Here is a 25,396-nt window from a genome sequence, read left to right on the forward strand (position 1 = left end):
TGACAAAAAGTGGACTTTTCCTCCCAAAAATGAGAGCTGTTTTGACCAATTTAACATTCTAATTATTATTCTAATAAGACCTTCTTGGATATTTTACCACATTTTTAACCCAAACAGTGGACCTTTTTTTCGGAAGGGGTATGTGCTGTTGCCCTCCAAAATATAATTGTAATGATAATAACTCCATTTGGTTTTTTAATTTTTTTTTATGACACTATCCTTTGTCTATCCTTGCTAATGCAAAAGGTATGTGAACATTCGGGGAAATTCATGGTAGGTTTGATAATGCAACCAAGTTTTTAATAATGATCCCTTTGAATTGGTGATTTCATGAAGTAATCAAAAAAAAAGTAACCAGGAAATGTTTTCCTGGGCTCCTAAACAATAGATTCCTGCTGGGAGCCTACCAGGTACCTGCCCACATCCTGCCAAAATATCCAAGAAAGGTGAAACAATTTTAACCCAAAAGCAAATAAAATAGGGAAAATGCAGGACAAAGCAGGACAAAGCAGGTCAAACCAGGAAGCCCAATTACAGCCCAGTCAGAGCACTTGTCAATTTCCTGGTTTCTCAATTTACAGTTATATTCAGGTATTATAATAGTTATGTTCTATTCAACACAAAATGTACACAACCAAACAATGGAGTTGTGGTCTAGTGCTATTTTGGGCCAATGTAATCAATATTGATTTAGTGCAAAAGTTTATTGGAGATAGAATGGTGTGGAAAATAATATTGTCCATGCTTGTTTACAAAGGCATAGCACCCAATGAGTCAAACAATCCATTTTTATAGTAGGCCTGTAAAGAGTATAAATTCAAGCAAGTTGTTTACAACTTAGGTCAAAATCGATGCATGCATGTAAATGCTAGAGCAAATGTAATGGTCGGCAGAAGAAGAAAGAAGATCCTGTAAGAAAAAAGACACACGTCATCGGCTGTGTAAAAAAATCGGGCAAAACCAATTGCCCTATTTCTTAAAGTTTGCTCTGAAGTGCCATATCAGTTTGGGTGCGCCAATGTGGCATCATGCGCTAATGAATTTGTATTTATTCCATGTATGTACGTCATCCACCAGTGGAGCTCCTGCGCCCCTCCGCAGAACTTCCGGTAGTGGATGTTCTGCGCTCGGGCGCAGAACATCCACTGTCGGAGTTGACCGTCCCTTATATGTAACGGTGGATCATTGCTGCGCTCGGGCGCAGAACATCCACTGTTGGTGTAACTGCGCTCGGAAGCAAAATAATAGATTTTCTTAAATAATAGATTTTCTTGGAGTAACTGCGCTCGGAAGCAAAATAATAGATTTTCTTATTATAATAACGGTGGATCATTTCTGCGCTCGGGCGCAGAACATCCACTGTCGGAGTTGATGCGCCCGGGCGCAGTCCCTTATATGTAACGGTGGATCATTGCTGCGCTCGGGCGCAGAACATCCACTGTTGGAGTAACTGCGTTCGGAAGCAAAAAATTAGATTTTCTTATTATAATAACGGTGGATCATTGCTGCGCTCGGGCGCAAAACATCCACTGTTGGAGTAACTGCGCTCGGAAGCAAAATAATACATTTTCTTATTATAATAACGGTGGATAATTTCTGCGCTCAGGCGCAAAACATCCACTGTTGGAGTAACTGCGCTCGGAAGCAATATAATACATTTTCTTATTAGGCCTATATTAATAAATAATGCACGAGCGCAGAAATGATCCACCAGTATTATAATAAGAAAATCTATTATTTTGCTTCCGGCGCAGCAACTCCGACAGTGGATGTTCTGCGCCCCCGAGCGCAGCAATGATCCACCGTTACATATAAAGGACTGCGCCCGGGCGCATCAACTCCGACAGTGGAATCTCTGCGCCGAGCGCAGAAATGATCCACCAGTATTATAATAAGAAAATCTATTATTTTGCTTCCGAGCGCAGCAACTCCGACAGTGGATTCTCTGCGCCCCCGAGCGCAGAACATCCACTACCGGAAGTTCTGCGGAGGGGCGCAGGAGCTCCACTGGTGGATCACGTACATAACTCTTTATTCTGGATAAATAATGGAGTATTAATTACATTCAAGCATGGGAGTTTAGGCAAGAAGTATGAGAAGCTGTGTAATTAATATTATGACAAACATGCCACTATTTAAGCCTAATTCTCTAACAACTAAGGGGTGGTGCAATAATTATGTGTACCCCCCGGGGGGAGAATTATAGGGGGGGCAAAGATTTTTTGGCAGGCCAAAAGGGGGGGCAAGCATTGGGGTCGCAAGGGGGTCAAGTGATTTTTGGCACAGATATTTTGGGCACCGTTTCTATATTACGCCCTAAAAAGGCGTAGGAAAATGTTACAAACACGTTCAAATATGCAAAATTTCCTGCTCGCTGTGCTCGCATTATATGTTAAGACAATTTAAGGTTTTAAATTCAGGTTCCCCAAAATCTTGCATGTGTAAGGGGGGGGCAAAGATTTTTGGCACGTCAAAAGGGGGGCAAAGGTTTTTGGCACGTCGAAAGGGGGGGCAAAGGTTTTTGACACGGCCAAGGGGGGGGCAAGCGATTTTTGGCAGACCATTTTGAGAATTCACCCCGGGTACACATAATTATTGCACCACCCCTAATTGAAATCATGCAATTACCGACTGAGGACGTTACAGCTTTGCATAAAAAAAATGTATGATCTTTTTAAATTTTAAGTTTTTTCTTTTTTTTTCCAAAATGATATATATGCAATCATTATGAAAGTTCCCAATACATTTGGATGCGAAAAACATTGGGAATTTGCAAAGAAACAACATCATAAACTTCACCTCTATCACTCGAAACATCGCGCACTAGTTGGATTAGGACAGCGAGTGCGGCCCCAGAGTTAAGTCTCCTACGCGGCAAGTTTGGTTACGCTCCCTCCACATGTGAAGGGAGCGTAACCAAACTAGTTTTGTAGGAGACTACGGTTTGCGATCGTGGCCGACATAAAATCATAATCTAAAAAATTATGATTTGATGTCCGACCAACAGAAAATCATCCCGTTTTACTACAAATAGGGCGAATTTGACATTTGCTCATAGATTTAAGTTAGAACATGTGTAAGTATTTACAAATATGCCAAAAAATCGGGTTTGAAAAAAATAAAGGTAAATTCTGAAAAAAGATCGTACATAAGGCTTTAAGCCTACACATGTATCTATCTAGCCTATCGGGAAATTGTAAGTCGGCCCCATAAAACCACCATTACTTAAATAATGTAGCCCTACAGGGAGTGTGCAGGGAATGTAGAAAACAACAGACATAAAAGCGGGAAGCTACGGAGATGCGGAAATAAGCGAGAAGAAAACGAGGAAATAGCAAGAGAAAATGCGAAACCGGGAAAAAACGGGAAACTCGTTGTGCATGAGTGATTCCCGGAAGTGACTGAACAGCATCTGTGCAGACTGTGCTGTAGCCCTATACAGTAAACAGTAGTAGTGTGTGTAAGGTTACGTCCCTGCCGAATCCACATCACGCACCATTGTATTATAACTTCGAAATGTCGTGACTCCTGGTCATGATCATATCTTGTGATTCCATCTTCCTCTTTTTATGAAATTTTTCTAGCAGATATATCTACGAAAAAAGTTAAGTCCCAAAATTTCTGTTGATTCCGATTTTGCGTGTGCGAGTTTATATATGCATCATGATTATGCAGCGAGTCCCGTATCCCTGGTATTTATGTAAATCGAATTTGACAATATTTTTGCCTAACGAATATATCTGGAAGAATTTTATTGTGCATAAATCTGCGGCAAAAATCAAAAGCCCGGGAGGAAAAGATTCTTTTAAAGAATGAGGCTGTGAATCATGTATAACAAAGTCTACTGGGCAAATCCCCGAATTTTTGGAAGTTCCTGATTGCTCCGTCCCCCACGGTTTTCACACTATAGATTGGTAAATGTGCATCGCCTCTCAAGTAGGACATGCATATAATCCGGCATAGTACATACCTAGAATTTTTCACAATTTGAATTTTACCCTTTCTAGACACCCCCCAAAAAAAAAAATCTTTCATATAGATCCCTGTAACTATTAAAAATCCGGGCACAAAATAAATAATCCAACGTGACACAGTCTTCACACAGAAACAAATTAAGTTTAACTCACTATAATTTATAAGATGGAGTAATCCGACCAGCATTTCGTTAAGTTCCTGCAAAACATGTTTACCTACAACAGTTGTGGCATGAAGATTTCTCCTCAAAATAAGTAGTATATAAAACGTATTTCTTATAATCATACTGGGGCCTGATTTCCTTCCATGATCAATTTATGATTTCAATTGTTGGCACATTTTATTTCCAATTCCAGCAAACAAGTTAGCATCGCTATCCGGGATCGCCATCAACTCGATCAATCCTCTTAGACCTCTCCCCGGGACCTCTCAATCGAATCGTGCATGATGATATATCATTAATTAACCATGATCATATGATCATCGATCGTGCCTGGATGTTATGTATGGTTATTGTTACCATAGTTACATGCATGGTATGGGTGCGGTCGTATCGCGGAAGAGATCCTGTCATCCTTACGTGTTGTCCACCAAGTTCCAACCATAGACCCAGCAAGCGCAAACATCTTCCAAGTTCCCGGAAAAAATAAATATTCTTGAATCTGATGGTCCGATGAATAGTATTTATTGTAAAAACTTTCAACGAAGCTTCAACTCCTTTGACGGCTTTTGTCTAACACGCGCCAGCGTCACGCCACGTCACGCGTCACGTCACGCCACGTCGCGTCACGCCACGTCGCGTTGATATCTTCTTAAAAGTTACAAACAAGTCATACGGATCAGTTCACGATTTCGTTTAGTTTTTCCCGGGTGTTTCCGCATCGAACCCGTCATTATCCCAGGCCCACAGTGAAATGGTTATCGGCGTGGCGATTGCTGACGGCCGCACACCACCAAATAAGCCCCATCGAAATGCACGTAAAAGGGCAAACAGATTCGCGATTTTACCTTCCATGAATTTCCAGACACGATCATTTATTTACAAAATGACTTTTTTCTATGGCAAAATATTTACTTGTATTTGTATGAAAAAATATTCCTTATTAATTTTACTTGGCCTATACAAGAAACGGAATAGAAAGAAGAAAAGAACTAGGGTTCATTGAGCAAGTGAGCACATGTGCATTTGGCAACGAATTGGCCTTGACCTTAATTTGTTTTCAGGTCAAAAGTCATACGTGGGTCAAGGTCATTCAACATGTCAGGTCAAGGTCAAGGTTAATTAATTCGGACTAGGTTTGGATCAAATCCATTGAGTCTGGAGTGAGATCAAACTTTTAACACAAATGACCCCTCAATGACCTTTGACCTTGAAGCCATATAGGAAACTTAGTAGCCACTTACCCACTTGTGCTTCCCACAAGGTTTGTGGCATGTGAAAAAAATGTCGTGAAATCACATTTTGGCCATATCAAGTAGGTCAAAGGTCAAATTAGGGTCATGGTCACACAACATTAATGGGGGTGGTCAGTGATTATTGTGACCAAGCCTGGTCAAAATCCGATGTAGTATACGGGTGCTAGACTCATTTTGAAATGTTGCCAGAAAGAAGAAAAATGACCTTTGACCCCTTATTTGTGTACATCCTATATGAAGCATGGGTAGGGGATTCTTCTAAAATATTTTGGTGGAAATCGGCTTAATCGTCTAGAAGCCTTAGTATTTTTGTGTAAAAAAAATCACATTTTCAACTATATAATCAAGGTCAAAGGTCAAATTGGGGTACAAACCATAAATGGGAGTGGTCAGTGGTCATTCTGACCAAGTTTGGTTAAAATCCAACTTAGTATGTGGATGTTATAGCGATTTGAAATGTTGCCAGAAGAAAGAAATGCGGGTGAAAGAAAGCATTTGGCAACATTTGTTGCCAAATGCAAAAAGGAGCAAAAGACAACCGAGACGAGAGCAAATATCCCCTACTGCGAATTATATGACCAGCTATTTACACCGCCATCAAAGAAGACCAAATAATACCGCATCATATACCTCACAGATTCTGCAAAAATGGCTAACGTGTTTTATAAGTCTGAAACACACGAATGAGGTAGCTTATTTTGTTTTGATAGGCCATTTTCACGTGTGTTTCAGTGGGAGCATTATTTAGTGGTGTGCGCACTGTACGTAGCCTCCGTCGCAGGCTACTCGTGTTTTTATCACACTCATAGTTTGAGAAAAGCGAAAACGCACCGCCTGCAAAAGAGGCTACACTAAACTAGGATACGGGCTGTGGTTTAAAAGTAGTTCCAGCAATCCCGATTATTTTATTCATTGAGGAGCACACCACTAAATCAATGCGCCATTTGTGCAACCCTACTGAGTTCGTAAAATACAGAAAGTTTTTGAGGTATAATGGGCTGCTCTTTGGACTAATAATCAGAAAGAGTAGCGAATTATAGCTTAAATAAAAGTGTAAAGCCTGTGCATGAATTTGAATCACTAAAAAAGTCGCATTTTTATAATTATCGAGAAAATAGGTCCGCGTATTAAAAAATGGGCAGAAATGGGTTTACAGTCATGAGAGCATGTCAAAAACAGTGAGGGCGCTGTTTAGCGGCTCCTACCGGGAAAACGAGACGGAAGACTACCCATACATTGAAACATATGTTAAACTTTCATCGATTTGCAATCGACTGGTTATCCTTAAATTTCTCAGAAAGCGCCGAAAAGGCCTCAAAACGAGCAAATAAAACTGGTGTTTTTACACGTATTTCAATGGGACAATTATTTAGTGGTGTGCGCCCTTGAAGCTTTGCTGTGCTTTGCGGCATTGATGAAAAGCTGGAATTCCATGGACTATTTCACGGACTATTTATCACGTAGGGAGATAAGGGTAATTGTGGAGTTAATAATTTATTATGAACTTTTGATAACATTTCAACGTGACGTGACGTGACGTGTGACGTGTGCGTGACGTGACGTGACGCGTGTGTAAGGGTAATTGTGGAGTTAATAATTTATTATGAACTTTTGATAACATTTCAACGTGACGCGACGTGACGGGACGTGACGTGGCGTGACGTGACGTGACGTGACGCGTGTGTTAGACAAAAGCCCCTTTGACTCTCCTCTCTCCACCTGGAGTAGAAAACGTAAACATATTGAAGCCCTGTCCATGTTCAATAACAATTAAGGAGCAATCGACCGACCGACCGACGGTGAGAAAGTAGTCTCAACACCCACTTGACCCCGACTTGACCGGATGATGCCAAGATGTATCGATCCGTGCTGCTTTGTGTACAATCAGGAAAGTTGAATTGGTATGGTACAATGCATGCATCATTGCATGTAGAAAAGAAAATTAAAGTGAAACTCATTACAGACAGATGGAGGGAGGAAGGATGATGGCGATGGTGATGATATTAAATGATATTAACATCATAACGATTACTTCAATCAGAGAAGATGAGAACGTTAATAAATTATTTTATTTACATAGTATTAGGCCAAAAAACAAGGTTCGTCTCAAAGCTTGCTGCTGCGTTTGTAAAATCCACGATTTTGACAAAAAACAAATCGGAAATTTTTTATTTCAAAAAATTTAAAATTTTTTTTTTAGTTTTATCCAGAAAAAATCGGTGAAAATCAGACTTTTTTCTCAAAATACCATGACAAAAGTTGGGAATAAAAAAAAAACGCATTTCGCATTTGTTTTTAAATTTCTCGTGAGCTTTGAGACAAACTTTTTTTTTTTTTGCCTTACATCGTTTTAAAATGACGTTCACATTGATCCAAAATTTGGTATTTTCTAAGTATGTCGCTATTTTTCTTTAAATTATCTATTTTTTCTTTCTTTTTATTCTCGGTGCGAATATAATAACATGTCTTCCAACTTAAAAGTAGGTCACCATGATGGTCGTGCGGCTATATGGCTACCAGCTGATCGACCCAGGGCTGCACCGGTCGCAATTTGGATAGGGGTGTGTTCGGGTGTGTATCACGATCATCCAATCACAGGTCCAGTTTCTCAAGAGATCGTAAACAAACTAAAAATAGATTGTTAGCAATAAGCCAAACACCTGTGCATTTGCTGATGTTTGGAAAGGGTTGTGCAGATGAAAAGTAATAATTAAGTGTCAATTCTAACTTTGAACCATTATGTTACTTATTTAGACCTATATATCTGCTGGATTTCTCAAATAAAATAATTAATTTTTGTCTCGCCTAAACTTTGTTCAGGATGGGACTTAGTAATCACTATTTCTGTCTGTGGGCGGGGTGTTGGTGTGTGTGTGTGTGGGAGGAGGGGGGGGGGTGGATATGTGTGTATCTGGGGAACCGTAAGACCTACGGAGACGCTGCTTGGTGGAAGGAATGATATCAAAGTTTGCTCCGTAACCGTATGTTTTCTGTAAAAAATATGCAAATTAACATAGCTAATTTGCATAATTTATGCGAAAATCAGCGTAAATTGATACTGGTAGCGGAGTTTGTGGACAGACTATCTCAAGATCCGTTGGGCGCATAGTACCGAATTCTGGTGGCAGGTATGATACACACCTGCTGATCACCTGATTAGTTTTTCGGCGAAAATTGTGCAAATTTAGTTGTTAATTTGCATAATTTATGCGGAATGCTTTTACAAATATGGTAGGAAATCTGAAGAAATCCGCCTTGTGGAGCTGTATCTGGGGATATGATGATGCTATGATGATGAAACTTGGTAGAGGGTAGCATGACCAGAGAATCTGATTTGATTTTCTGTGCAAAATATGGTAATTAAATACCTAATTTGCATAATTTATGCATAACATGCAAAAACCCATTTTCTCAGAGACTAGGGGTCGCACATTCTTCAAACTTGGTGGGTGGGTGGGTGGGTACATCTTGACACTAGACAGAACAAGTTCGCATTGGTTAGTGGGTCAACATCACCCAATGTTTTTAGGGGTCATCTGAGGTCAAATTACTAATAACTGTCGTATGGGCACGAAACTTAGTGGACACAGTTAACATTTAGAGTCAAATTTTCGGAAGGTCATTTCGGGGTCATCTGAGGTCAAAATACTAAAAACTCAACTGTCGTATGGGCACGAAATTTGGTGGGTACAGTCAACATTTAGAGTCAAATTGTCGGAAGGTAAATTCGGGGTCATCTGAGGTCATTTTGGGGGCCAAATATGAGGTTAATTCGGTCAGAAACCATATAGGCCTACAGGCATCAACATGGGGGGGTAATTGTATTGTAGTTCTGAGAAAATCAACATTTTTAAAAATTAAGGATGTTGCACTTTAATGTCTGCCCAATGATGAAAAAAATAGGGTTTTTTATGTCTTTGTAGGCAAAAAATATTAGGAAAAAGTCACTTTTATACAAGTCCCACTTTCAAAAACCGCCCAGTCCACTTTTTCCAAATCACCCCCCCCTTGTTTCATTTGATTAAGAACATTTCTATCACTGTTTTACCAAGAAAAAAAGAACCACATTTCCACAGTCATACTCAAATTTACGGAAATACCAATTAAGGGGCCACAAATTAGGACCCGAACATGCTACAGATGTCAACTTTCCTGGTGGAACGAAGGTTAAAATGTGTATTTTGATCTCTTCCGTGATCTGCAAATAACTCAATTTCAACAAAATCTAAATAATAGCCGCCCCTTCTTTACCCAATGCATGATCTGTCGTGTTTCATTTATAATTCTAAATAAACAAGTATGTAATAAAACTTCGAGTCCATAGCTCGAACTATCATCCCATGCAGGGATTTCCCGTGTTTTGAAAGTAGCGCCGGTATGCGGTGGGCTCCGTGGTGCTTTTCGCGGAGTATTTTACCTGGTTGTGGGTGTGTTGGTATGTGCGTGTGGGGTGGGGGTAGTCTTCGTCATATAATTAAAAGTGTATAATTCCTTTTGAATTGTTTTATTAATGAAAGGAATATGAGTGCAAACTCGAAATATTTTACTTTGGTGCTCAAACGTATCATCAGGTTAGCATGTGTGTGATAATCTTATAACGATCAGCTTTTTAAGTGTTTTTTTTTTTTTTTTTTTTTTTTGGGGGGGGTGCAATTTTCTGTCATGAGGTGGCCGCATATAGGCCCATTAGAATTACAGGTGCCTACAGATAAAAACCTGAAAACCCCGACTACCATGCAAGCACGAAGTTGAGATTTCCACATTTGGTGCTTTCACCAAACATCATACATGGTGTCAAGATCCTATCCATTTTTTTTTAAATATAAAATTACAGTTCCAAGTGAATAGGCCTACTGACCATTTCGATGAAGATTATATCTAGTACATCATCGTACGTGCATCCAAAAGAAAAAACACAACTTTTTTCGTTCTTCCTTTTACTACTAGTCAGAATATTTCAAATATAGCACCATTGACCAAGGTCTGCCCAACCCTGCCCTGGTATTTCAGTTCGCAAGCTGATGCATGGGTTTCTGCAACATTTTAGGGATGGTAGGCTAATACCAAAAAGAATTAAGTGTGTGTAGGCCCATGTGATATTTCCAATTCCAGTCAAGGTCGAGCCACGTATAGGCCTCTGCAGAAGTAAATTTGAGCGCAAAATCTAAATTTTTGCCTTTAGCGCTCATGCACATGAAACCGAGTCGATATGTGCAAGACGTTTGGTGTGTGCGTTGGGGTGTGTGCATGATCAGTGGTGGCCCTATAATCTTTTTGGGGATGGGGGTGCCTAAAATTTACATTATTTTTTTACTTAAAAAGTTAAAGTTTTGAAATTAGCTTCTTCATTCCATTTGTTTATAAATAAAAGCTCAATTCCATCACCCCTGTTCTTTCAATTCGCAATTTGCAATCTGGTGCATAGGTTTCTGTCCCATTTTAGGCTAATACCGAAAAGAATTAAACATTCCGAGCTAGAGGGTGTGTATAGGCCTATGTGATATCTCTAATTCTATTTTCAAGATCGAGCCACGTTATCGTTATCGTTATAGGCCCGCTTAGGGTTCGGTTTTGCCGGCAAAGTGGCAAAAACCTGGTTTAAACCGCAAAATGGCAAAACTCACATATAGTCACTCAAATATTAAAAAGTGACACAGAAAGCTCATAAACAGTAACACACAACTTTTAATGAATCATTCAACATATTTTTTGTCTCATCAAGTCCTTAAAATGAAAAAGTTTTGAATTTGATACATGCCACATTTCGATTAAATGCACATGAGCAATGAAAACGTATGCCTTTAATATCTTAATATATTGCTTATAATTACAAAATCTGGCCTTTTTACACTTGCCAAGTGGTTAAAACCGCGGTTTTTTCCACCTGCGGCAAAAACCTGCGAACCCTGTATAGGCCCCTGCAGAAGTAAACATGAGCGCAAAATCAAGATTTTAAACTTTAGCGCCCATGCACGTGAAACCGAGTCGATGTGCAAGACGTTTGGTGTTTTGTATAAGGTGGGTGTGGGAGGTAATCTTTGTCATATAATTGAAATTGTAGAAATCACATACTTATTTCCTTTTGAGTTGTTTCAGTGGCGTACCGTGGCCGCTCCTACCCCGGGGGCTTAAGAAAATTAAATTTTACTGCCCCTTCCTCAACAGCACGAAAAGGTTGACACATTTCTTTTTTGGTGGTTTGAACAAGTGAAGAGCAAATAAAAAAATTATGATTGCCGCTCCTTTTTCCGCCACCCCTTCGTTTGCCGCTCCTTCTTTTTGGCCGCCCACTGCTTTTACCCCGGGGGCTGGCGCTCCCAAAGCCCCCCTCCATATGCGCACATGTGTTTAATGGATGAAAGGAATTTGAGCGCAAACTCGAAATATTGTTCTTTGGTGCTCAAACGTGTATTATCGGGTTAGCGTGTGTGTGATCTTATAACATGTATAATGACGTGGTTTTTTTTTTCAATTTTCTGTCATGAGGTTCGAGCAAATAGGCCTACGGTTTTTTCTAAATTCTGATTAGAATTAAGGTGCCTACCAATAAAAAGCCGGAAACCGCGGCTACCACATTTGGTGGTGCTTTCACCAAACTTGGTGTCAAGATTTATCTTTTTTTGTTGTTGATAAATTCAGGGATATATCCCTGATAAATTACAGTTCCAGGTAAAAAGGCCTACTGACCATTTCAACGAAGATTCTACCTAGTACATCATTTTATGTGTATCCAAAAGGAAAAACTTGGTTTTTTTTTCTCGTTTCTTCTTTTCACTATTTCAAATATAGTATTAGTAGCATTGACTGTACTGTCCCACCCCGTAGTGTCACAAATCTCTCTACCCCTTGCCCACGTTGCCCTTGGTTTTTCAGTTTAATAGCAGGATTATGCATAGTTATCTGCCACCATTTTGGGGATGGTAGGCTAATACCAAAAATAATTACAAATTCAGGGAGCTGGGAGGGTACGTGTAGGCCTATATGATCCCGGGTATATGGTATCTACAATTCTAGTCAAGATCGAGCCGCGCCAGCTTCTGCAGAAGTAAATACAAGCGCAAAATCTAAATATTTGACTTCAGCGCCTACACGAAACATGAGTCGCCGAAGTGCGTTGTGTGTGTGTGCATGATCAGTGGTGGCATCATCGTCTTTTTGGAGGGCCTGACTCACCCTATGAATGGATGACCCCCGGGGATGGTGCGTCACTTGTCTAATGTGCGCCAGATTTTACTATACCATAACACACTCATGCGTCTAAACTATGACAGACTTTTTGCCGACAATGATTGTACGTCTGTCAAAATTATTATGATGCACATTTCTTGAAAAATAAAAAAATAAACACTGAAAAAAAAATGATGCACTATGACTATTCGTTGATTTAGTCCTCTTGACGCACATCCAACATGGTTCAAATTAAAAATCGTCCATGATTTTGTATTACCGTGACAATCCATTGCTGTTAATTTTTGCCGATTTTAATTCCTTTCTGATTTATTCCACATGCGTATCTTTTGTTTCCCAATCATGCTCAAGATTACGCATGCATGGATCAAGAAATACCACCAAGTTTCATTCACAAATTATAATTTAAACACGGTCCTCTGTTTGGCGTGTTTCAAAACAATCATGCAATATTGGTGGAAAGTTCCCCTATGAATCTGACCCCAAACTAATCGAACCAATTAGATCACAGTATTTACATGTTGACGACAGCTCCATTCATAAAATGATAATTAGGTGAACATCTTTCCTACATTGTGATTGGTTGCATTACTTGCAAGTACGGCAGCAGACATCTGCACAAAGGCGCACCGCCACATGTTTCTGCTGTTTCAACCACATTGTTTACAAACTCGATCCCTCGATGAATTCAATGTTGGCACCGTTCCATCAACTGTTGCCATGGTAATTGGTTTTAGGGATGCACCATTAAGATCGGGAAGGAGTAGTGCCTGGCTAATATTTTTCTTCTTCAATATTCGCGTTTTATTGTATTTTTATTGTAATTGCAGTTGGGGGGAGGGTTATAATTACTTTCCCAGTATGTTATAAATAAACAATCACAAATCACTAAAACGATAAATGATAATAAAAGTAATATAAAAAACCTGGGCGATTTACCGTGGCGAAAAAAACAAACAAAAAAGATAAAACAAAACAAAACACTTCGCAGACTTTTTCAAGGGGAGCAAGGCAACTTTAAAGGGGGGGCGCTAAAAATCTAATATTAGTTCACCAGCATCCCACGTGCACGGGAGAGGGCAATACCGGCTACACCAAAGGATTTTCTTTAGTTGTTACTCATTTTTTAGTGGGCGAAATACTGATCCGCATTATGGTCAATCGCAATCTCAAATAATTATTGTATTTGAGAAATCTTGGGAGATCAAAAAAGTCATCAATACGACCCTTTCTCAACATCAGCAAATAATTAGGGACGCACCATTAGATTCTCAGGGTGGGGGTAGGAAGTTTTTCAAAAAAAAAAAACTTTCCCCACAAACACTAAAAAAAAAAAAAAAAAAAACTTTCCCCACCTAACTGTGTAAAATGCATGAAATTAAAAAAAAAAAACTTGCCGGCCAAAAAAAATGTTTTCTTCCCCCGACCCCAACTTCCTACCCCCTCCTGAGTATCAAATGGTGCGTCCCTTACACAGGTGTTTTGGCTGATTGCCAACGATCTATTTTTAGTTTGTTTACGATCTCTCTTGAGTGACTTGTGATTGGATGTTCGTGATACGCCCGAACACACCCATCCAAATCGCGCCCGGTCCTGGGTCAAATTGCCATAGCCGCATGGTGACCTAGTTTTAACAAAGTATTCTAGCCAGGGGAGAAAATGCAGATTTGCATCTTGAAAAAGGGTATTTTAAAAGAAAAACAGCGATGAATTTTCACAAATTTATGGATGATTGTTAAATGTTAACGTAAATTTAATATATTGTAATAAATATTATAGCATAAACAAAATAAGTATTTCATCTTCATATCATTGTTATCATTGATAATCATCACCATCGTCATCATGATCATCATACCAATTTAGGTATTTTCGTCTCACCTCCATAAATGAGCGAGTTATTGACATTGTTAACCACATCATCACACTGTACAGGAGCACGGATCGATAGTAATCTAGGCCTCATGCAGGTCAAGTCGGGGGTCAAGTGGGTATACACTTTCTCAGTTTTATTGTTACTACTACTAGTACTACTTTGTACAACACTCAGCAGTACATGGACATTGATCTCGAAAGATGTGTTTACGGTGTTTTTTTCCTAACCATATCGGCCCCGGGATCGGACCATCAGAGCAGATTGAAGAATATTTATATTCCTGGAACTGGAACTAGGAAGCTTAACGGAAGATGTTTGCTTTAGAACTTGGTAGGACAACTCGCAAGAATTCGACCACGCAGCGGTGAAGACGGGATCTTTCCTCCGGGCTTTCCTCCATCCATCCAGACACGATTGAAAGATGCTAGATGGTCATCGTGTGCACGATGGAGGTCTAGATTGGATTGTTCGAGTTGAATGATGACGTTGTCAAATTGTTCGCTGCTGCTGGAATCTGTAAAATTGGAAATAAAATGTGTCAACATGAACATGCAGTCATTTGATCATGGAGGGGAATAAAATCCCGATCATCAATATTCTTATGCATGCATTTAGTGGAATTATACAAAATCTCCAGAGAAATACGTTATACTTTTATAATAATATTTTGAGGAGAAATGTGGATCTTCTAGGCCACAGAAGGTCTAACTTTTAAAAAAATCTTAAAATGAAAACTCAAAAATATCACGAAAAGACAAACGAACCCAGGATTAATACGATGATGATGCTGCTCAACAAGATCGAGCATGGTAAGTTCTATATCAAGATTGCAAGAGTACAATCTAGTAATATTTGGCTAGGCCCTATGTAATTTAATATTCATCATATCATCATTGTGCTTTCTAATTTGACTAATTTTAAACGCATATAGGCCTACATCTTTATACTCTGTAATTATATAGACCTATTTTACTTAAAATATTTTCTCATGCTTCATTTTTGTTATCTTCGTTCGGTCGTTTTTAAAAAGAACGATCTGCTTTTTCCAAAAAATAATCAAAGCATCCAAAAAATAATCAAAGCATCATAGTTAAATCATGTAGGTTATATTCGCCGGCCATGTGAATGTTTAGATTTTCCTAAATATTTAGTTCAATGGCTCGACAAGAAAACAATATTATTTCTGATCTTCCAGGATCCGTTCATGAACCTGTTTGTAACCTTACAAAACTTTGCAATGACTATCATTATTTAAAATTAAATCCCGTGCCCCCCCGCCTAAAAACAAAACAAAAAACAACAACAAACAAACATTGACAACACAAACTTCACTGCCCTTGGAAGTCAAATGGTGTATCCGATCGTGATGTGCATCGAAATTCAACAGTCAGGTGATGCGGTATACAACCATCCCGTTCGTGCTGACCAATCGAATCCCGCTGCAATGCCGAATTGATTTGACAACAGCGAGAGTTTCCCGGTTTTTCCCCGGTTTCGAGCTGTTCTGTCGCTATTTCTCGTTTTCCTCCCGCATATTTCCTGCATTGGCACGGGAATCTCTCACATTCCCCGTTTATATCTCTGTTGTTTCCTTCATTACCTGGTTTTATCATCATTTTACTCGTAGGGCGGTGATAATTTCCCGGAACTTCAGCAAACTCTGACACCGCAGAGGAATATATGGTTTTCCCGGGATGGTTTTACAGTTAGGTACCATCTGCAGTAATGTCGGTTTACATTTTGTTTCATACGCATAGGCCAAAACATATTTTATTATCATGCTTGCAGCTCCATCGAAAATAAAACATCTCGCTAATTTAATAACTTCACATCTCATTGAAAAATTATCCGTTCAGTCAGTCTTCAAAAACAGATTCAGTATTATAAACTATTGCATACATAATTGCATATAGCCACCATTCCGAAGTTTTAATATTCCGAATGTCCGACGATCATCATTCACGATCATGTATGTCTACAAAATTCACATCATAGGCTAACAAGCATAGGCCCTATTATTTATTTGAAATATTATTTACATATCTACGAGAATGTTCATTTCCGATAAGCCTTGTTTAAAAATTAAAAAAATAAAAATAAACATCGCAAATAATTTTACATCCGATTCTTACACTCAAGGCGTGGTGGCATAACTTTTAACCAGTGAGGCTGCGATGAAAGAAATCTATTGCGCATGTGTGTTGAATGCACTCTATTTACTTCAGTTTGATTGGTTTAGCCACGCCTTGCTCATCAAAGCATGACCCTTTCCCCCCTCGCCAAACATTGGAGACAGAGTACCGAGTATAAAATCTAGAAGTTTTTATTTGAGCGACGCTTGATTAAAATGTGTAGGCCTACTCGTCTACCCGAAGGTGCGTTCTTATACTACTTAATAATATTTAAAATAAAATAAAATAGAAGCCTAATAGATGTAGGAATTAGCAATAAGCCGATACGATTTAGTAATTGGTTAAGATGCGCCATGAAAAAATCTGCACCGATTGTGACTCAGGGAAATCTCAGAGCCTTCAACATGTTCAACAAAGGGTTTTGGCCGGCTTTTGCGATCTGTTTTGTTATGATTCTCTGTGATTATATTAGTTTATTATTTGCTTTTTATAGTAAAAAACACAACGAAAATAACAAATAAAAAATCTAGAAGCCTCAGTTGAGACTTTAGATACGGAGTAAAACAAATTAACTTGTCCAAAAGCCGGGTCCAAAATAGGATTAAAAAAAACCATTCGGCGCGAGTTTATAGACCTTTCCGCCTAACGATTTTAATTGGACATGGATTTTCTCGCCTTGCCAATATGTTATTAATTCAACCATTATAAAATGGTGAAAATAAAGAACGGGTATGAATCTGAGACAAATACCCTAGTTTTTCTCAGGTATGAATAAAATAGGCACATGAAATTGTAACTTTATTAAATATAGGCCTACTATAAAAAGTTTTTACAGTGATACCATCATGACCATACTGTAAGGCTGGCTACACGTACGTTACGTAACATGACGGGATCGAGAGCAGCAATGTACACATACGACCAAGTTGTGTTTTTCTAACGGTCCACCGTTAGATAAATGCACTTGAGTGCATTGTTGTATATTTAAGATAATGAGCTATGGACTGTAGCTGACTTTCCCGGTTTCCCGCACAGTAAATTCTTTTGTTCTCCACACTTTTTAGATCCTGGTTAAGAACTTGCAGGATACCGGCGGGCACCCGCTAGGAGCCCACCGGGATTCTCGGTAAAATAGTGAAACAGGCATTAATTTTTTTTGATAGGGCCAACTTAAGTTGCTGTGTCACCAATTGTAAAAACAAAATATGTACAGGAACTTTATGCTGGTGTTATCACAAAAGGGACATGCAGTCGATTGGTTCTGATACACATATATAAGGCTGTGAAACCACATTACTTTTTCATTGTTTGCATCAACAAGCTTGTGGATTTGTACACCAAACTACAACAAATTTGTATTGTAACACTGCATAGTATACAACTGTGTGGAATTGTGAATTTTCTGTGCAATTGTGCATTTTATATTACAACCTGTGGAACCTTTATCAGTTTGCTAAGGTAAGCGAAGTCATATGTATTAGTCCTTTTGATTATGCCTTTTTTGTAACATTGTATTGTTTTAAGGGGTACTACACCCCTCGATAAATTTGTGTCTATTTTTGCATTTTTCTCAAAAACTAATAACACAGGGGTAACAAAAGTTATGTATATTATAGGGGCAAGTAATCCAATTACTACACTGGAATTTCAGTGACCCAAGACAAGCGGTTCGTTATTTATGATAAGAAATTAGGTACCGCTAGGATGTACCTCATTTCCAATCATATATACTGAACCGCTTGTCTTGAGTCACTGAAATTTCCGTGTAGTAATTGGGATCCTTGCCCCAATAATCTACATAACTTTTTTTACCAGTGTGTTTTTTTTTTGTTGAGAAAATGCAAAATAGTCACAATTTACCACAGGTGTAGTACCCCTTAAGATGCATGGTATTATTAAATCCATATATTTATGCAAAGTTAAAAAGTTATCCAGAAGGGTTAATGCCTAGGCCTATAGGGTGAGTTTTTGTGGGAGGCACGGTGCCTTTTATGCCACTGTATAGGGTGCTGAATTTTTGAGTTGGAATTGTTTATGTTTTTTTTTTAATCAAACCTCTGGTGTGCCTGATCCTCAATTAATGCATTAAAAGTAGTTGGGATGAAAAGCCGGCAATCATATAAAAATTATGACCTTTTCATATTGAAGATAAACATTTATAGCTATTTTTCAGCAGAAGACCTAATTTTTTATAAAATATATATATGTAACAGGGAAACTGGGAATTGACTTTCATTAGCCTAATGCAGGCTAATGAACAGTGGCGTAGATTTGTATATTGAATTCAGCACATTTTGGTGACATAATAAGTTAATGGTAAAAATGCGTGTGAAGAACGCGAAAAATTTTGGCATTTCGAAGCTAAACTGTTGAAATATGGTGCAAAATGGATTAAATTTGTGATAAACGCGAAAAAATGTGCACTTTAGGGGCCAAAATAGCCAAATATAAGGTTAATTTGGTCAGAAACCCACATACAGGTGTCAACATTGGGGGGATGATTGTATGGACCATCCCACCTGGCAAAATATCGGGGTTATCCCCCCATCCCCCATTATAGGATAAAAAACATTTACAAAGCTGCATTTTGCAGAAAACTCCATTGAAATTGAACAACTAGTTCCAAAGATATGAGCAATTAAAGAGTTTCCAAAACAACTGGAAACACTAAAAGCAAATATTTTCTTTGTTTGGCTATATCTCAAAATTAATATTTCCGAGTTCCGACTGATTTTGTTTGATCGCATCACATATGCAGTTATTGCAGTTGAAATCCAAACACCTACCTATGGCCAATACCTAGTGCAAAAAATTAAATTTCTCACTGGAAAAATCCCTGACCTCAACTTCCACCCCCTTCAACTTCCAGTCACCTGGAAGTCACATGGTACGTCCCTTAAATCACCATGATTCTTGAAACATGCACAGAAAACTCATTGAATGCCCCACTCTAGATGACAGTCGGGGGTATCAGTACTGGGGGACAGGGGCCCATTTTTTGTTATTTTCAGCCTGCAACCCCCCAAATTTGCATAAGTATACAAAAAGTCCCAAAAAAAAATCACAATTTGCGAGTGTAGCGAGCAAAACAAAATCAGGTTTTTTTTCTGTTCTTTTGTTCAAAATAGGTCCAAATTTTGGGAAGAAAGTCCACTTTTCACAAAATCGGCCACTGGAAAAAACCCCACCTTTTCAAAATCAGCACCCCCAAAAAAATCTGGCATACGGACCTGTTTTCAGCCACCTTTTGACAATTCAGGCCAACTGCCGCCCCCTCCCAACACACACATTTTAACATGAATTGATCTAAATGGTTAATACTCTACATAGTCAGTTCAGCTTGAGAATCCTTGGCATTTCGTAATACAGTTTTATGCACTTTCTGTTTAGATGCAATGGCCCTGCCAGCTACCACATAAGATCATGACCCCAAATCATACACAAGTGCATGGTTCTGAGCATGAAAATTTACCAACCTAACTGTGTATACAATAATACATGAAAATTTGAATCCTGGCCAATACCAAATGAAAAAAAAAATTGGCGCCTTTCAGCGGAAAACCTCCCCAATTCAACCTAAATTCAAATGATGCTCACTTATATACTGCATGAAACCACCTGGAGTTGTGTCTAGACATTTTGTAAATACATGTACAATGAATGGGGAAATTACCTAAAATGTGTATTGCATCAACAGCAACTCATAGTATGAGTCATACCTCGATCGCTACAAATACATTTCAATTCACCAACAACAGCATCAGTACTGGAATTGATATTGGTATTAACAACTACTTGGATTTATGCTCTTTATTCCTCTAACTTGTCATACTTTATAACAGTTTGCTAATCAAGGTAAGTGATTGGATGTTAAAATTATGTAAGACTGCATGGCTTTTAAACTTTAAGCTTTTAAAATACCTTTTTGAAACTAAATGGTGGCAAAGGTTTGTACATGGAATAACATGACACAAAGGACAGAAAACTGCTTTGGCATTAATGCCTCGGATGAATGTTATTCCGTACTGTGTTCCTTTAGAGCATTTTGGGGGCTGTGCAATAAATCTGAGCCAGGGTAAAAGGCATGGGCAAAGGTGGGGGAGTAAATATTTTTTGGCATGCTGAAGAGGGGAGCAATTTCTGGCAGGCTGAGAGGGGGGAAACAATTTTAAGGTGGTACTACACCCCTGGCAAATTCTGTGCCTTTTTTTGCATTTTTCTCAAAAATTAAAGCGCATTGCTGACAATTAAGATATGTATAGGGGCAAGGACTACAACTACTGCACTGAAAATTTTATTTCAGCACAGACAACAGTTGTGGAGTTACAGTCAAAAATGAGGGAAAACCAATATTTGATCAATAAATCAATAACTACTTGTCTTGAGTCACTGAAATTTCAGTGTAGTAACTGGATTCCTTGCCCCTATAATATACATAACTTTGGTTACCAGTGTTTTATTAGTTTTTGAGAAAAATGCAAAAATAGTCACAAATTTATCAAGGGGTGTAGTACCACCTTAAGCCACACTTTGAAAAAGCAGTATAGTTCAAGGCATGTTGGATGGCTTGGGGAAATACACCCCTCTCCTGAATATACCTACTCATGACCATGTTATTGGTCTGGCCTGCTGTCTGGTTCACATTGTGGTCTGGCTGTTTCCCAGGGAAATCTGAATTTACAAATTGTGGCTTTTAGGCCTGAGATATCTCCGGGAGATATCATTCCTTAATATTATTTTGTTATGAACAAAAATCTGTCCACATTTTTTGCTTCTAAGGCCAAAAAAAGGTTTGTATTGCTCTCTACGATTGACCCAAAAATCTAGAAAAAATAGGGATGCTTTAAAAAAATATTTGGTATATTGCTATAAAATTTGTTAAATATTTGCCTGTTTGCTACTGCACAACTTTGAACTATTAAAAACAAGCATGATAAATCCATTTTTATGGTGAACTTGCATATTTTAACATCCCCCTTATTTGTTTGCTTGTTTGTTTCAGAATATCAGACGAGGCCATGGCTAACGCATCAAGTACAATAAGTGCAAGTACTAGGGGAGGTGCTGATTATGATGACCTAATTAGGGGGACAGTAAAGTATTATAGCTTTAATCTAGTGGACCTTGCACATTACATGACTCTCACTGGTGCTAAGCAAAGACTTGTGCAACAAATAGATGATACATTTGCTGATATCTTAACACAACAGGACGACATGGAAATTGAGTGTTTTACCATAGGTAAAAGCCATGCTAGGCGGGCTGGAGCAGGAGGTAGTGGATATAGCAAGAGGTATAAGAAGTTTAATAGAATGAATAAATATACTTGGAGCCTTGACGGAGGTGTAAGTGGCAGATGGAGTAGCTATTATTCTAAAAAGGGATACAGTGGACTGGTTGTTCTGACTGCAGTGACAAGAGATATCATACCACGATTTCCAACTCAAGTCCGACAAGCACGTGATGCAGAAGAGTATAGTATTGCTCTTGAACAAGAACTTATTGAATACTACAGTGAGGATCCACTGCTGGCAAATGTAAGTTTCAATACTGGTCCATCTTGCGACACAACACCACACGCAGGTATTGTGTATGTTGCTTACAAGCTGAAGAAAAAGCGAAGAAGACGGGGAAGAAGATACACCAGAAGATAAGATATTGAAAGTACCCCAAGACCATCTTTAACACCAATATACAGTTGAAACTTAAATAAGAATGATATTGGAATAATTGTAGACTTCAAAATTTTAGGCATTTCTTGCTTTCAACCATTTTCATAACTTGAAACATTATTGATTTTGTGACATTGGGCTATTCCAGTTGAAATCACACTACCCCTGTGGAAGATTTTGGAAATATCTTCCACAGGGGGGGTATGTTTTTCAAATGTAATTGGTCAGTGTTAATCATTTTAAAACCCATACTCCCTCTGTATTATGGCTTTACCTATATCTTCCACAACTGGAGTGCATATTTCAAATAGAAGTTACCCAACTGTCTATTCTATTCGAAACTCATACTCCCTCTGTGGAAGACTTTAGCTAAATCTTCCACAGGGGCAGTGTGGATTTTAAATGGAATAGCCCATTGTGATGGTTCAAGAAAATAATACTTTAAAAAAAGTAACTGAAACAGTATAATTCGGTAAGGATACAATAGATCGATACTTGATCCACTACTTGTATGTCAATGTATAAGGCCTAAAAATTGTTTGATTTGCGTAACATTAAAAAAAAATTTAGGGTAGGTAGGTCGGGATTCTTTTTTTCTTTTTCTTTTTACTTTTTAAGCTGTAAATTTTGTTTGATAAAGGCTTTGGAGCTTTTTTTCTTTTCTTTTTAAATTAATTAATTTTTATTTATTTTTTAAATTTTATTAATTTTTTGGCAAGAAAAAAAAGTTAGGGTCGGGCCTAATTTTAGGGTAGGTCGGGTTACGCCAATCACACATTTTTTTAAGGCCCAAGTTAAATGTTTTAACATTTACACTAAAATGTACATTATTTTATTCTACTTGATGATACCACATCCTTTATATTACTCACATAAAAACTTTGAAAGTCAATTAACCTTGCTAATGAAGAGCTGCAAGAAGTGAGCAATTGGTTCAAAGCAAATTAAATAGTCAGTAAATGCTGGTAGAACTAAACAGAATTCTACCTCAAATCGGTGAAGAATTTGTATTCTTTACCGAATTAATTACTAGTTATAGTATTTACCGATTTGAGGTGACATTCTGTTATGTATTATTTAAGAAATAAAGGGTAAAGCATTATCCTTTACACCCAAATAATGTGTCGAGGCAGTAAAAGCGTAAATAATGGGTGAGGCGTAGCCAAACCCATTATTGAAACGCTTTTTTACTGCCGAGGACACATTATTTACGTGTAAATGATAATGCTGCACCCTTTATTTCTATTCTATTACCAGAAAATAGTGTGATTTAAAGAGAAAATATCATTTTTTGGCACAAATATTTAAAGTTGTTAACTTCAAGGTGGAGCGCGTACGCGTAAGTGACAGCGCCAGTATCGCGGAAATATTGCACGCGTAATCAAGCGTAATGCTGTGCGTAGAATGTATTACGGCGCTTGACCCATTATTGCAGAATAATGGGCTCTCACGTGGCATGTTCTAACAAATCACAGTGCGCGATTTTGAATAATGGGTCGTAAGAGTAATAGAATTAAAAATAATGTATCTGAAAAAGCAAACCCAACACTGTAAAGTTTTTGTGGACACCTGATAGCACCTTTTTAAACACCTTTTTTGTAACAGTTCTTGAACACCATAATATGTTCTACTATTGAACACTGGTGTTCCAAATATGAACTGCAGTGTTCAAGGTGGTGTTCCAAATATGAACAGCAGTGTTCAAGGTAGTGTTCTAAATATGAAGGTGGTGTTCTTGGTTTATTCCACTATTGAACACTGGATGTTCAAATCTACAATGATCTAGAACACCACCTTGAACTCATATTTGGAACACCACCTTAAAACACTATTATTAGGCAAAAAACATGTTTGTTTCCTGTAGCAGGTCGAAAAAGTCAAATGCAAAATGCGTTTTTTATTTTTTTTAGATCAATGCCTTGATATGAAAAAAAACCACCTTTTTAGGCGACGAAAAAAGAAAATCCTGTTCTACGGGCTCACCCGACCCAGATTTTAACAAATTAGGGGAAAAAATTTCCTGTACAAATGCATGCTGACCCCAATTTCGAAAATTTCAGGAACAATTTTTATTTTGTATTTTCCCAAATGGCAAATTATTTACAGATTTTGGTGATTGTTTTGGGTCATTAAAAAAAAAAGCTCTCCTTACTGCAAATTGGAATGGGAATTTACAGTGGGTCTCTCCGACACCCACAAAAAAAATCATATTTCTTCATATTCAAGAATATTTATGATCCTCTTTCAACCTGCAGATTAAAAAAGGTATTTAAAAAAATGTGTGATATTTTCTCCAGTAGTTTTTCACTACGCTCATTTGTGAAATGTGTAAATGTTTTCTCCAGTTAGTGTTTTATATTATTTTTTGCGATTTTCCGGGTTTTTTTGATGTTGTTTTTTTCCCTGTGTAAGTGAAGAAAAATTCTAGTGTGCAAAATAAGCCATCAAAAACAAAAATGTGCGTGCGATACAGGAAACAAACTTGGTTTTGTTTTGGCCTTATTCCTGGTTGTATATTAATTACTCTTTAGGCGACAAAAAAAAACCACCCTGTTTCAATACATTATGGCCCGCAAACAGTTAATTTTACATGATTTTAGAAAAAAAAAATTTTGTGGCCTTACTGCATTTTGATTTGACCTATCCTACTACGGATTACTGGTATGAGTAAACGCTTTTAAAACATGATACATTATTAAATGTAGTGCTATAAAATGAGTCCAAACATGGGCAATAAGAACTTTAGAAAATATATTTCTTCAAACATATGCTTACTTTGTTTGCTCTTAGGCCAAAAAAAAAAAAAAAAAAGGTTTGTTTGTCCATAGAGGCTTATGGGTCGGTAGGTCGGATTTTTTTTTTTTAAAGATATTGCATTTGAAACTGACAATTTGAAGACTGATTCAACACAAATAAAAAAATTAAAAAAAGACACGGTCGGGATCAGGGTACACGGTCGGTCGGACGTGGACAAACAAACCATTTTTTTGGCCTTATTATTTTAGAAAAAGCAACAAGTAGGTGCGGGTGATTAACAGTGATCATGGTGATTAGCTTAGATATTGCTTTGCAGAGTTGTAGCTAGGATATTATTAGTGGTGGGTGACATTTAATGAAAATCTTGCATATTTGGCATG

At 38.0% G+C, this 25,396-nt stretch overlaps 2 protein-coding genes across 4 annotated transcripts in view; one reads left to right on the plus strand and one right to left on the minus strand.

Moving 5' to 3' along the window:
- Positions 1 to 25,396, minus strand: part of LOC140137392 (ATP-dependent DNA helicase DDX31-like) — a 215,672-nt gene that overhangs the window by 131,888 nt on the left and 58,388 nt on the right. The window lies entirely within an intron of this gene.
- Positions 14,422 to 23,386, plus strand: LOC140137393 (uncharacterized). Of its 3 annotated transcripts, none has more exons than XM_072159034.1 (2): positions 14,422 to 15,264; positions 21,590 to 23,386. In XM_072159034.1, exon 2 carries the CDS (start codon positions 21,606 to 21,608, stop codon positions 22,239 to 22,241), a length of 636 nt encoding a protein of 211 aa, XP_072015135.1. In that variant the 5' UTR covers positions 14,422 to 15,264; positions 21,590 to 21,605; the 3' UTR covers positions 22,242 to 23,386. The 3 variants fall into 3 exon arrangements, with proteins under 3 accessions (XP_072015135.1, XP_072015134.1, XP_072015133.1); XM_072159033.1 differs by lacking the exon at positions 14,422 to 15,264 and adding an exon at positions 17,220 to 18,045; XM_072159032.1 differs by lacking the exon at positions 14,422 to 15,264 and adding an exon at positions 19,173 to 20,442.

This window comes from Amphiura filiformis, chromosome 17, assembly GCF_039555335.1.
Source record: "Amphiura filiformis chromosome 17, Afil_fr2py, whole genome shotgun sequence".
Taxonomy (NCBI): Eukaryota; Metazoa; Echinodermata; class Ophiuroidea; order Amphilepidida; family Amphiuridae; genus Amphiura; species Amphiura filiformis.

Excerpts from the sequence above, each read along its gene's own strand:
- LOC140137393 (XM_072159034.1), top strand. The coding sequence starts at position 21,606 with ATGGCTAACGCATCAAGTACAATAAGTGCAAGTACTAGGGGAGGTGCT.